Source organism: Phyllostomus discolor, chromosome 1 (genome assembly GCF_004126475.2).
Source record: "Phyllostomus discolor isolate MPI-MPIP mPhyDis1 chromosome 1, mPhyDis1.pri.v3, whole genome shotgun sequence".
NCBI classification, from domain to species: domain Eukaryota; kingdom Metazoa; phylum Chordata; class Mammalia; order Chiroptera; family Phyllostomidae; genus Phyllostomus; species Phyllostomus discolor.
The window spans coordinates 62,010,888-62,025,981 of NC_040903.2; the positions used below are offsets into that span (position 1 = coordinate 62,010,888).

Consider the following 15,094-nt stretch of genomic DNA (forward strand, 5'->3'; position numbering starts at 1 on the left):
TAAACTGGGGAATCAGAAGAAACCAGAGAGGCTAAGTGACTACATAATAAAGAATGGAGCCAGCTGAAGGGTGAACCTAGGGGACTTTGGTGTGGGAGAGGATGGATAGCTGGGAGACATGTCACACAGATGACATAGAAAACACAAAATATTGAGATGAGGAAAAAGAAACTTAAGCAAGTTTGCTGTTTGGTTTGACTGTATCCTGTTTTGGCACTCTCTCAAGAAATGTGTTTGATCTGATTGTCTTTGAATGCTGTGTGAACTGGTGGACATTTTTCCCTCTGGATGCAAATGTGTGCTGGTACTGTACCAGGAGCTGTGCTTTATTTGGGTTGCACTGACATCAGGTTTTTAAAGTCAGTGCATCTGTACGTTTAGTTAATCTGCATAATAAAAATCTTTAAAGGAATATAGGGGAAAAATGGTTTTATTTTCTCAGAGTGCAAACGGTGACTCATGGAGATTAAAGTGAATTTGTCAAAATAATGGTGGAGACTCAAAGCTGGGTTGGCTGTCTTTTTTTCATTATTCCATTGTGCCTTTCTGAGATCCAAATTCTTAGATACAGCCAAGAACTACTAGATCTTCTCTTTCTCCGCCTTCTCCTTTCTCTTCAAGGGGAGGGAAATGAAACAAAAGACTTCTATAGTACCACTTAATAAAATTTTCTGTGATGATGGGAATGTTCTGTGTTGTCCAGTATGGTAGCCACAAGCCAGATGTGGCTACTAAGCACTTGAATGTGGCTAGTGTGACTGAAGAACTGAATTTTATTTAATGTTAATTAATTTAGATTTAAATAACCATCCGCTACTGGGTGGTTATTTAACTATCCGCTAGTATCCATTGGCTACTGGATATAATATTGGACACCCTAACTCTAGAAGCTACAAGTGACAGGTTATCAAATACCCTATGTATCTCAAACTAAAATAATAATTGGGGGTTAATTGTAGGTTATTGTTTATCTTTAGTTTTCTATTTATTAGTATATCCTGAAGTACAAATCCTTCATAAACAAACCAACACTGTGATCACAGATATCTGGTTGGCTTAAGATATTTTTCTTGACTTTTAATACCTTTATCTAATCATTGAATATAGTTTTTACAACTAATTAAGATGAAATAGCTAACTTCCTGTATAGAACTATTTACCTGATTTCTCCAGAAGTTTGTATGTACTACCTCGCTATTCTCAATTTTCAAATTGTTATTCTCTATGTTCATAGTTTATTAAGCAATGTACAGATGTGCTCTTTCTAATACATAATATATGTGAAGTTCAAAGCATCAACATCTATTCTGAATTTCCAGAAATATTGTGTATGCTTGCTCTTCTTTTTCAATAAATGGACACCAAGAACATAACAGAGATGCATACAATAAAATGAAAGTTTCATGAAAAAAGGGATTCAGCCAGCCTTTCCCTTACCACTAAAAGATCCTTATACAGTAGAAACATCTTACCACCTTTAACTCCTAGTTACGTTAGGAAGCTTCCCCACACTTCAGCAGCCCTTTTCCTTCCAGAAAGTTGTCCCTATCACTTGGTGCTTTAGTTCACTGAACAATTTAGAGGCTTTTATGTTTTTCTACAAAATTGCCAATTCTTTTGAATCAAAAGTGGAAGATGGGAGGGCATAAAGATAACATTCCTGATTCAAAGAATTGTGCAAGAAGTTGTATATATAGATAGAATTCATATAACTGTCAATCAACTGCGATTAGAAGCCACACCTACCACAAGAGCTAGTGAAAGAAGCATCATCTTATCCTAAAAGGAATCGTCTATGTGTCCCTTATGTCTTTGTAGAATACCAGTTGCACCAGTTACATTGGCAAGTCATTTGGTTATCTCTATCTGATCAAACCTACTCCACAAAAAAGCAAGTTGGGATATATCATATAAACTGAACAAAGCTACGGCAGAGAGATTGTCATCACATACTTTAATCACCTTGCTTGTCATTTTTTTTTCTTGCAATTTTTAACTAAGTAGATTAGGGAAATAATTACCACCTTCACCAGGTACTTAAAAATATAAAGCAAAATATATATGATGGAAAATGGCACTAGTTTATGTTAGACAAGTGTGAATATACATATGATACTGTTAGTAAACTGATGTCATTCACCCTAGACACTGTGTAGAGATGCTACGCTGTTAGTAAAGTGCTGTTGAAGACATCTCTGCTTCTTAATACCCGAATCTGCAAATGGTAGACACTGTACCCTACAAAAACCAACAGCTTCTTGGCACAGGATGTAAGTTTCATGGGTTAAGATGTTAGTGAAATTGTACACATAGTACCTGAATTTTAAACATTAGGAGCTTGGTATATATATTAACCACTTTCCTCCTCAAACGAATTTCTTTTCTATCTTCGTTCAGGGGGAAATTTCAAAATCTGGATTTTCATTATAGGGCAAACGACGGCTCCATTGAAAGAGCTTTTGGCATCTGCTCTATTTAGCCGGGGAGGGAGGGGTTGATATGAACAAAAGGGAGGCTCAAATAGGCAGGAAGATGATCTGCACTGCAACCAATTGAGCCACTTTTGCTAAGTGACATAAAAATATTCTAATATTAAGGATTATTTTACAACTCCATGGAAGTATGCAGTAATGCTCCTTGCATTTGTTTTGTCTCGATGACAAAATGCACTCGTAGAGTCACAAGAGCCTGCCTTGTGTTAGTTATAAACAAAAATATATTTATATATATATTTATGTAACTACTATGTGCTTTAAAGAAAATTATGGGATGATTCAGCAGGGTTCTTTCCTTCCTTTTATCACCAGGGATATGCTGATTTGAACGGCTTCTTCAAAAGGAATCGACAATGAAATGGGCCTTTAGTACTGAAATGGCAAAAAGTTAAAAAATACCCATAGACTTAGAATCCCTTAACATTTTTGTTTCAAAAATGGCAATGGAGCCATTTATCCTTTTGTTTCCTTCAGCCAAGAGCAAATGTGGCTTCATAGGACTTCACGCTTCGTAAAACGAATCTGAAGTTTTATTCTGAGGAGCGAGAATGGAAAGCCTCATTTGCTACTCCCTCCTTCCTAAACCTTGGCTAAAAGTTTGAAAATTCTGTTACAGATCACAGAAAGGGCATTCATTAACAAGAAAGAGGGGAGCATAGTTTAAACTTCCTGTGCAGATCAAAGATTCATCCTATAAAGTAATGAATTTGTTGGAACAGGTAGATCTAGACCAGAAAACCACAATCCTTTGGCCACACGTCTGATGAAAAGATAGAAAATCTCTTATTTTGTGTTTGTTTTTGTTCCTTCATGAACTGTTTTTCTCAGCAGTCTTGAAACATTCATCATTGCTCTTTTGAGTGAAAGGGTTCAGGCTTTCGAACACAGTTATCTTTGAGACATTAGAGAAGAATATTTGAACCAAAGGTGTAGATCCCTCGTGAGCTACGTTTTGTTATTAGTATTTTTTTCTTGATCCCTTTGCAACCCTGCACCTAAGCCAATAGCACTGTAATCTTGTCATAATTCTGATAAGTCCACAGGAGATATTCTGAGTGAACTACAGATGCCACCCCACTAAGGAATTCTGTGTTCAGTGGAAATAGTATCTTGGGTAAGTTTTAGTTTTTCTTGTACCCTTCCTGGGCGGAGCTTGTCCAAAAATTTTGTTTTCTTCAGGTTACAGCAGCTTAGGGCTCCTTTGTGTGTGTGTGTGTGTGTGTGTGTGTGTGTGTGTGTGTGTCTGAATGGTATAGGCAAAATTTTAGTCTTAACACCTGTAAGCCAGCACTGGTGCTGTTCTGTCCTAGAAATCTTAGCACTGCTCTGATACAATAAAACCTTCCTTCTCTCCCATTGGTTCAACTTCCGCATAGGCAGGATGGCCAGAACCTCTTCGAAACTTCATCGCAGGCCATCTGCTTGGGCGTCTCTGAAAGAGAAGATGAAAAAATAATGAACACCAGGGTGATGATCTCATTGGAAGAAAAATATATCTGTCAAATATTTTAATTAACTTCTGAATTAAATTTAGTGACATGTAAAATTATCTCTTATTCCCACCACAGTTGGAATTACACACCCACACAGCCCCATGCCTGGCTGTCCATTGTGGCACCCTCAGCGTCTCTTAGGTGACAGTCCATTTGCCATACCTGCCACCGTGGGGTTGAACTTTTCAAAGGCAAGTTTTATGGCCTATGCACATTTATGTCTTCAAGATTCCGTACGTGCCCAAATATTACTAGGCAAAAATGAACTGTAATAAAACAGAAGTCTTTTTAATATGTAGCTGCTGACTCTTTTCTCTAGGAGTCAATAGTGGCATCACTTCCCTTTATTCATTAATTCACTCAAAATGTAAGGCCATGAAATTCTGCAGGGTACTTAGAGGTGTAGTTCAAAGGAAGTGCTAGATTTTTCTAGCAAATAAACTAAAAGAAAAACCACCTAATATCTTAAGAAATTATTTGCTAAGACTTTACATATATGACTTTTTGTGCTTCGAAATGAACAGCCGTCATGCCCTGAAAACTGAATCTCACATCAGAGGATGCAAACCAGCTTGATCCTATGAACCAAATCACTGCACATACAGACACAAGTCCTAAAATGCAGGTTATCTATATCGACAGAGGAGTGCATTTCTCCCTGGCATGCCCCCTGTCAAACAAGCCCTCGGTGGTTCACAAATAGGAGTGAATCATCAAGTTATGGCACCAGACACACTAACATGTACTTCATGTCACAATGACACTAGAAACTGTTACTCCACTGATTAGACTGCCTGCAGTTTTGGAGTAAATAAGGTATTAAGTATTGAAGGAAGTTTATTTCTATCTAAAGAATTTTAAAGTGAAAAACGTTAAATATCAGTGTAGATATCCTGGCATTTGGCCACTTTCTAGATTTGCTAATTACATTCCAGTGTCAACGATTATTGGCTGTAGAAGAATTTTCCAATCAGGTAAGAATGAGTATCAGCCCTACTTTCTGAGAAAATACCAATCAAGGTAATTACATTCTGCCTTCTAATAACATCATGTGCTGTCTATGTAACATTATGTGGTCAGAATACTTTACATGTAATAGTCAATTAAATTCCATGAGGTAAGTGGAACTGAATTATCCTTATTTTCCAAGAGAACAAGTTAAAACTAAGAGCTAGGCAGCAAAATAGTGTCTTTGTTGGAACCGAAAATCGTCATCAATGGAAATATACAAAGCACTTTTCGGGAGATGGACCTGTAGACCGTGGTCACTCCTCTTTGTGGGAAAACACTAACATGCCACTGTACTCACTATCTATAACCCCACTCTGGTTTCAGTGACTTTACAAGGGGGCTTCTGAAGCCACAACTGCCCTAGGCCTTCTCCGAATCCAGCAGCACAACTACGTCTTGCTCCGAATCCCCGCCGTTACGAGGCTCGCCTGGGCGTGGGTCTGAGCTGGCAAGTGTAGCCATGTGAACCAGCGCTAGTACAGCCCAGCACGTAAAGACATTGTGCTATAGGTGACTTTCCATTAACAAGAGGCACAGATGACAAGAATATTGATGATGATGCTTGTGAAAATTATATTTTGCTAAGTTCTAACAGTATTTCCTGCTTATTAGGTGTCTTACATAAAGAATCTCATTTGATCTGTACAACCCAGTCACTTACATTTTGCTCAAACCTGTGAAGTTAGCAACTGGCAGAGCCAAGATTTAACACAAGGTTTATCTATTTCCAAAGTTAGTTTTCCCCACTGTAGAACTAGTTCTTAACATTCAGTGGGTTGTGTATGGCTCATCTGAAATTTGTGAACGTAGTTCCATTTTTATTTCATTCTTAAAACTATAACATTATCAACTTCAGTATTCTGTTAATAAGTCAGAAATACTAAGTTAATAATTCTCTGTCTTAGTTGGAAAGATTGCAGGATTAATGATAATGCTTATGTACTTGGTGAGCTCATCACAGAGGTTCTCAACGTAAAGTACACAAATATGGACAGTGAAGTTTCCTCTGCTAACACAATACTAACTTATTTTCTGAATTACATAGCCTTAGAAAGTTCTCATGATTTTTTACTACTCATCATAGAAAAGACAACAACCCCAACAACAATGAAAATCACTAGAGATCCTAGTACTCATGGGTAATTTGGTTCAACTATTGGTGTACACCACTTACATGCATTTCTTGGAACATGAAAGCATTGAACATACTGTTTTAAGAGCTCCTTTACTTTCCACTTAAGTACACACTGAAAAATACTCATAAAAATTATTTTAAACGTCTGTAGTGTATATCATTTATCATTAAATCATGATTTATATAGTCAACTTAATATTTGAAGTAGTTTTCCAAATATTTTGACCATATAAATAATGCTACAATGAATATCTTTGCTGCTCATCTAAGCATATCTCTTATTAGTTCCTTTTATAAACTCTTAGAAGTGAAATCACTGGGGGCAATGAGAATGCACAAATTATTTATAAAATACCTGAAATATCTAGTAAGGTGCTAGATGTATTGAAGGACATATGACCAAAGAAACATAGTTTCTGGTTCATATGGAAGATAAAATCATTTCAGGGGAAAGGGATTTTCAGTGTATGTTGGGCAGGTGAGGAAAATATGGAAAGCAAGATTTGATACAGGTTTCAAATAAACATTTTGTAGTTGAACAAAATAGAACAGATATAATGTAGCTACAAAAATTACTCAAGATTACTCTTTTATTTGTGCCTAGATTAAAAGACCTTTTCAATAATAATATCTTAAAATTCATAATGAACTCTAACAAGTATCATAAAACTGCAGTTTTAAACATTTGGTCTAATTTTACATTCTTTTATATTTCCTTGATATTTCCATCTTAGCCCTAAGGATACCAAACAAAGAACAATAACTTTTCCAAAATTATGCTTGCTTTCTAGAATACTTTCATGTATCATACAAATCAATTATATGATCTTAAATTACGTGATTTCTTTGAGTCTTTGTCTCCTCATTTGTAAAATATTATTTAAGGGTTTGTTCTTGAAACTCATAGGATCCTTATACTGCTTGCCTGAGATAATGGACTTTAGTATTGTGGGAAAAGATAATGATTAAAAACTCTGTATGGTGGTTCTTGTGATCGTTATCCCTCCTGCTTCTCTCCACAAGCTTTTAGGATTTCTAAATTTAAGGGAAATTTATATAAATTAGTCCTAACTGAAATTGCTTTTTCTATGTTGATCTTCAGGTGCTCAAGAAATTTTTTTCCTTTTTTGTGTGTGTTCCTATTGAGATTTACATAATGAAACACATTTACATGAAAGTAAGAACAAAGGAAAGGAAGAGAACAGACATTTTTCTCCCTAAGATTCTGTTAACAACTTCTGATTTTCTTCTAAATGACAATAACGAGGGCCATCTTATGACAGTGAAGGAATGGCTGAATATTTGGTTCTTATAGAAAAATCTTTAATGTTAATGCTCCAATGAGGCATCTACCCCATGGACAGAGGGATCTAGAAACCTGGGGTCTGGCTCTGGCACGAAGTGCTGTGGTCACAACCTGGCATTTATATGTCCCTCTCAAGGCTTGGTCATGTCCAAATGTGTCTTCTTTTTAGAAAAGCTAATCAAATTACTGCAGAACCTGATAGGGACACAGGATGAGTTTCTTACAGAGCAGAACGTGTGCTGAAATTGAAAAACCCAAACCAGAATGTACTATCCTTCATTACAGACGTTCAGGAAATAATGCCTTAAAACATTAGTGGGTGTAATGCGTGGGTGAGCTCCAATTTCATGTCGCAGAGTTATTTATGTGATTAATCACGTTCGGAAGTCGATGTGCACATTGTTATGTCAGCACTGGAGTGGGCTGTGCAATCAGGTATTCTCCCTAATTACTCCTCAGTACTCTTAATTGAACAGTCACCCAAATCTGTCTCTGTGGTCGGTGGCAAGATAATTAGCTGAAATATCCATAAACAAACCTGCAGGGTACCCTCAGTTAGCAGTGTACTCAAAACTGCAGCTGGAGACTTCTCAGGCAGCAAAGCAGACAGTGCTTTTTGTTGGGTTAGATGAGCTTTGAAAGGAAGTTACTAGGCATGAGTGTAAAGAAAAGGCACCAATTTTGAAATTCAAGGCCCAGCTGGAAGACACCTGTGGTGCATGAGGGCACTTGACAAGCAGTTGGCTGGATATTTCTGGTGTTTTTGTGCTGCTTTTTTCAATTAACACTGGGGAAGTAGAAAGAAGCTGGAATCAGAAGACTTAAACAGCATCTGTCAATTTCCAGCACAGGACTTAGGCAAAGTCACGTTTTCTTTGTTACTCAGTTTCTACATTTGAAAAATGAAATGAACTACATTATAATTTTTTAAAATTTTATTTTTTCATTGAAAAAAGTGTTTAAGTCACAGACCCAATGAAATCTGACCTTGTAGCCCAAATAGGATTGCACAGTTGGTCTCCCTCCATTGTGATGGAGGAGCCCCTATCACATACTCTCCCCAGGCCATGAGTCCTATCTGCAGATCCTGCACCGCCTCAGAGCATGTTTCTAGGAACTACAGAACTAAACCTGTGTTTCTCAAGCTGGACTGCGCATACAAATCTCAAGGGATCTTGTTAAAATGCACAAGCTGACTCATTATTAGGTGTCGGGGGAGGTTGGGACTCTGCATTTCAAACAAGGCCCTGGTGATGCTGATGCTGCTGGTCCACACTACACACTCTGAAGAGCAAGGATGGTGATTTGTCTAAGGTCTCTTCAAAGAGTGAGTGAAAGGAACAGTAGTGAACTTTAACCTTCCTTGTATCTCCCGGGGAGCTTCATGGGAACTGAGCACATGTAGTATAGCTGGGCTAATCTTTCTGTGTTTAGTTTTGATAAAGTTTATTCATGAAAAGGGATTTTTTCCTTTTTTATGCTTTTAAATACCAATTATTGTCTATTATCCTTATTCTATGTTGACTATTATTTCAGTCTTAACAAATTGTATGTCTTGGTTGCCAGATTTAGCAAAATACAGAACACCAGTTACATTTGAATTTCAAGTAAACAATGAGTAATTTTTAAAAAACTATAATGCATAGGACATATTTATACTAAAATTTACTCATTTTTAATTTGAAATTCAAATTTATCTGGTGTCCTATATTTTATTTGACAATCTTATCAATAGGGACACACAATGTTTTGGGGCCCTGGCCAAGGCAAACTTGCAATGTAATTAAAACAAACTACTCCTCTTTGTGGTTTTGCCACTTTGCTTCATAAATTGTAGGTCTCTTTTTCCTTAAAAAGAGTAATTCAAATGGACTCATCTGTCTTGTGGAGTGCCCAGGAATTCCAAGCAATAACTCGTGTGCAAATACCTGGGTGTTCCTTTACACACTTCTGCTCATCTGATATCGGTTGCTCTTCTTGTCTTACTGTCCTCTCTCTCAGCCTACAGTTACTACTCGCCATTGGCATGTTGCCTTCATTCTAGAACTGCCCTGGTAAGACCTTGAAGAATCAGTTAACACAACCAGAGTTGGTACATGTCTGAGATGAAAACTGTCCCAAAGCATGTAGAGAATAGCTATAAACTGGAATTAGCAAAACCCTCATATGATTTATGTGATTTTCTGAAAGTTAAAGTATTCTTCAAACAAAAATTCAGTTGTTCTCCATTGGCTGCTAAAGTAAGTACAAATTCTTTAATGTGTGAAAAACATCTTTTTGGGGGGGCATAGGGTGAGGGGAGAAACATCTTTAAATCATACATTTCAAACGTTTAATGTCCATTGTTTTCTTTCACAGCCCTTCATTCATGGTGGTTCTCAGACCTGACTGAAAATAACATCACCTAGGGAGATAACAACAACAACAACAACAACAACAGAGTACTGATGTTGAGGCCTATCTCGGCCAACTGATTCAGGATATCTGGCCGTGGACTAAGCAGGGGTATTTTTAAAAAAGTCTTCAGGTTAGTCCGATACACAGGGACAGTTGAGAACCACCGTCAAACCATGTTTCTCTTGGTTCCATGTCTGTGTCCCAGAATGCCCCATTCTGAGCCTCTGCCTGTGTTTATTGTCCTCACCTGCATTCCTACTTACTTCATCATGTTTACGGATTCAAACACTATTTCATCTTACTTCCAATAAAGCTTTCTGGCTTTTCAGCTATAGATCAGAAGTCACTTGCATTTTCCTGCACTGTCTCAGACATGTGCTGGCAGTGCTTCCATATCCTCGGTCCTATTTCAGCACACACTGTGGTTGTGTATGTGGTGCACATGTATTACAGTGTCTGTCTACGCCCTGTGGTCAAATGTCATATTCTGTGCGACTCTGAATTAGGCATGGCAGTGGTGCACTGAAGCTCTCTGACATGTGGAGAAGACCTATTTTGCACCCTCTGCCTCCACTGTAAGACAACATTACTTTTGTAATAATCATAAAAAATGAATAATAATAATGACCAGGGAAGAAATGAAGACAGAAAAAAAAAATGACCAGAAAAGAAATTCTTCCTGTTTTGCACTTCATACATATAACCATTTCAGTGAAAAACATTACAAAAAAATATTACCATACAAAAAAGGAAAAGTAGGATGAATTAACATAATTTTGAAAAAAAGGTAAAAAAGATGAAGGAATACTGCCAAATGAATGAACTCCAGAAGGATCACAGAATGCTTTGCAGTTTGTAATAATAGAGTTGAAGTAGTTTCTAATTGTAGTCAGTCTTGTTTCTTCATCTTTACAGCCACAATGCTCCCATTCTTTATCTTAAATCTACTGTTTTAACACAGATATATGTAGTGCCATATGGGCTAGATTACCCACTGAGCCTAAAACGAGTGCACAGGATTCCAGGCTCTTACGAACTCATTCTCTAAATGAATGCACACAGCCGAGTCTACTGTCAGGGCCAAGTGTGTAATGGGGAGTTCTCCGAATTAACTTCCATGCAGAAGACAATGTTTACTGAAGGCTAAGTAGTAAAATTGTGCTAAGTTGAAGTTTACATATGTATTGTCAGTAAAATTCAACAGTAACTGCATCAACTCTTTAGAACTTAGATAAGCACAATTTCTAACTCACTTTAGAAGTTCTGGCACACTATGGTAATGAAAAGCTAAGCTTAATCTAGACAGTTTTAGTAAAACTTTACCACTTTCTACCAGCAGTGCACTCCCTTATTACCTGCACTTGGGGCAGATAGCTCCCACTGTCCTGCCCTTGGTTTCCCATTGATCTCCCATGTCCGGTAAAGTGGTATGCGCAGGGAGACTCACAATAAGTGTTTGTGTTGAACTGCACAGAACTTTTTCTGTGGTTTATGCCCAACAACGGGCACAGCATGCAGATTCTTGAGTGCCAAGCTATCCTCTCGACTTTCTATTTTCCTCTTTTGACTTCAGCCCATTATTGGCCACTTTGTAACCCAAAATGACCGATGATAGCCACTATTAGTGCATTCATATGGGAATAACTGCACGAGGTCAGCTGATAAAATTTCTATTTACATACCTGTATAACAAAACACAGTACTGAACTTAAAGCGTTTAGAGCATGTTTAAGTAAAATAAGACATTTCCATACAAATGCCTGGACAGGAGCTAACCAGTAGTACAAGCTAAAAACACACAGACAAAAGATTTGATTACTCAATATAATATCAAGTATCTGCTGAAAGCATTTGAAGTTCCTCCCTGTATGCCACTGGTGCCTTTCAAGCCGTTATCCGAGTGCTGGAGCTCAGAGGGGATGATTATGAGTAAGTCTGTGATTAGGTTCTTTAAGAGGAACTATTTGGGACTCCAGAAGTGTCTTCCACTGAGTCAATCCCTGCTGGGTTTTGCAGCCAAAAGTTATGGGGACTTCCCTTCTTGGCACTGGAACCCTGGGTTGGGGGACCTGGTGTGAGGCTGGGAATCCTTGCTCCCAAGATAACCCTCCTAAATTTTTATCTACCACATATAGATGTGGGGCCATTCTGTTCTGCATCTCTGCCCCTCCCACCAGTCTGGATGGATGTGGTTTCTTTAATTCTGTAGTTGTCAGACTTCCATTCAACTTGATAGTTCTGAGTGATAGTTCTATAATTTAGCTGTAATTTTTATGTGGTTGTGCAAAGAGGTGAATTGTGTTTCTCTATGCCACCACCTTTTCATTCCAGGTTTTTAGAAAATTTCACCCACTGCTTTTGTGTGCTTTGTTTATTCATATTCATCTCTTCTGTATTGCTCATTCTACCCCATCTCAAACAGCCACCTCCCAGGCCAGGCCACCTCATGGCACTGCATTGCCTCAAGCTTCTTCAGATTACAAAACATTGCTTCTTATTACTCTCTACAGTTCATTCAGACTTCACTCACCTTCCAGCCATGTCGAATGCCATGGTGGGCCAGTTCAATCAATGTATTCTTTGTCCCCTCACATATCTGATAATCTATCCTGCATAAGTTCTACCATTCTTAATAAAAATCCTCAACTTCTACCTTTTCCTCTTCCAGACCCTACAGAATCCCAACCATTGAAGGAAAAAGCCACACATTCAGGTTCCCCAGAGTGGGAAGTCAGTGATTACGCTTTCTCATTGTATCCTTATGGCACACCCTAACTCCATCCAGTCCATGCTGCCCTTTCTCAATTTTGTATTTCCAAACCCATTTTTTATTATAGAGAAGATTAAGCCATTAGGAAGATGCCAAACCTGTGCCCTCTCTCCTCATTAATATCTTTGTATGAATCATCCTTTCTTCTTATCTGAAATAAAAAGATATTCTTCCTTTGTTGCATAATTGTTTTTCCTACTCAATCATATCTTTGCTATGAAGTCAATTCATTTCTTCCTCTTCCCAAATACCTTGAAACAAACATTTTGTTGGTTCTTTACCTTATGCCTGCAATCAATATGGGGAAAACTCTTCATTTGACTTTAATTTGTATCCCCAGGACTATATCTTTGATGAACGTCTGACTGAATATACTGCCTTTACATTACAAACTCATTTTTTTACCCCCTTAAATTTGGTGCCTGTCCCCTCCCTTGAAAAAGCATTCTAGCAGGTTAAAAATGATTTTATTGTCACATTAGTACTTTTTTTCCTCTTGTTCTGCCACTTCTCTAGAGCACCCAACTCTGCTGCCTAAACTTCATTCTTGACTCAATCCCTTTTGCTGGCTTTCTATGATGGTTTATTATCTTGCATCTTGTCTATTTATTTTCCACTTTTGAACTTACCTCCTTTCCTGGTTTATAAACATTAAATGTGAATGTGTCCTAAAGTTTAGTCATGAATGCTCTAATCTATTTCTTCCCCTAACATCCCTTTTTATTTTCTTGGGTTTCAACTTCTACTATTATAACTTCAATCATTTTCTTTAATCGATTCCTTTTCCTCAGTGCTTTTTCTGAGAGGCCCAAATGTAATTTGACCATCAGCTCAAATCAAATTTGCTTAATACTCACTCCTTCTTTTCATTTCTTAACTGTCTTCTGACATTTCTAATTCCACTCCTGGAAACGTTAATTTCACAGTTGCTCGGATTTTGTACTTCTCTCCTTCTTTCTTCTTCACCTCACACACTCAATGCAAAGAATCAAGACAAAGCCTCCACCTTGACTACTAATTATCTACAGGAATTTTTGGAAATTGTTTAATTTCTTGGAATCTCAATTACTGATGTGTAGAAGAGAGATATAATAATGCCTACATTTATAAACTTCATTGGGAAGCAGGTGAGAATCAAAGATAATTGATTCCAAGTACTTTCAGACACAAAGCTTTATGCAAATGAAAACTGTTGAGTTCTCTCTTCTTTCATATGGCTCTTGAATTAGCCCCATTCTATCCCTCCTACGGACACCCTAGTTTGGCTCTCAGTTATCACCTCATACATGAATTACTGATAAAGCCTTCTAACTCTGCTCTGTGTGTTCTTTTACTCTTTTAGCTTTTTCCAGCCTCTTTCCATTTTCAAATTCTATTTCTTTATTACATCACTGATTATCCCTGCCTATAGAATAAATCCAAGATTTTGGGATTTATTCTATATGCCTGTCAATGCCTGTCACATCTAACCTCCATTTATGTTAAAGGCATTCTCAGTATCTGTCCATAGATATTAATATATCATTGAGTAAGTCAATTCATCTTGCTCTTTCTTGACTTATGTTTTTGCAAAATGATATACCTTTCTTCCATGTGAAATGTCATCTCCTCTTCTTCTTTGCTTAGGTACAGCACAGCACTCTTTCAATACTCTGCTCAAATACCTCTGAAATGAAATCCCCTCTGATTAATCTCTCTCTCTCTTTCCTAGGAATTTCATAGTGCTCGACTGTACCTTTATTCAGCATTGATTATACCTCTAATGTTTGTTTTATTATTGAGTTTGTATGTAGCTACTTGGCCTCTAAAGTTTTTATGTTCTATATGTCCACATATATAATAAACTGGAAAATATAATTATACATAGAGTGACTATGTGACTTGTATTAGAAGAAATGGGACAACTATTAATAATTATATCAGAACACAGCCATAACCTGGGACAGACAGTCTGGGCAAACTGGGATAGTGTTTACTCTAGTTGTATCCCTCTGTGATATTAAACACATCTACCAAATTGCACTGCATACATGTGAGCTTAGTTTGGGTTGATTTCCTATGATAAAAGTGTTTCTAGTCTTCCTCAGCAGTAGCTTTACTTCATAATATAATGTTGATACTGCATTTGGCAATATCACTTGGCTTTTTTTGAACCTCATTGCCACAAGTAGTTGTTTTCTACTAACATAGAATAATAATTAGCTATTAGATAGGCAGTTTACTCTGAGGAAAAGTAATTTTCAATGAATATGAGAGTACAGGGCAGTTTACTGTTGGTTAAAAGACAAGATAATGCTGCTGTGGTCATAAATGTTCTAATAAAAGTCCAATGTGAGCTAGCAATACCCATCACACAACAATGAGGCAGGCTTTGTTCCTCCAGAGGTTATTCTCATAAAGTTACTTGTATCTGAGCATCAGTGTGTTTCTTAGTGAGGTCAGACAAAAAAGCTGGCAAATTAAGCTTTTGTTTAGCCATGATCTTAA

At 37.4% G+C, this 15,094-nt stretch overlaps 1 protein-coding gene across 1 annotated transcript in view; it reads right to left on the bottom strand.

Annotated features, from left to right (window-relative positions):
• Positions 1-1,983: 1,983 nt before the first annotated feature.
• Positions 1,984-15,094, bottom strand: part of PLXDC2 (plexin domain containing 2) — a 403,365-nt gene continuing 390,254 nt past the window's right edge. The window contains exon 15 of the mRNA XM_028507369.2: positions 1,984-3,927. Coding sequence (XP_028363170.1) covers positions 3,811-3,927 — 117 coding nt within the window. The 3' untranslated portion in view covers positions 1,984-3,810. The remainder of the gene's footprint in view (positions 3,928-15,094) is intronic.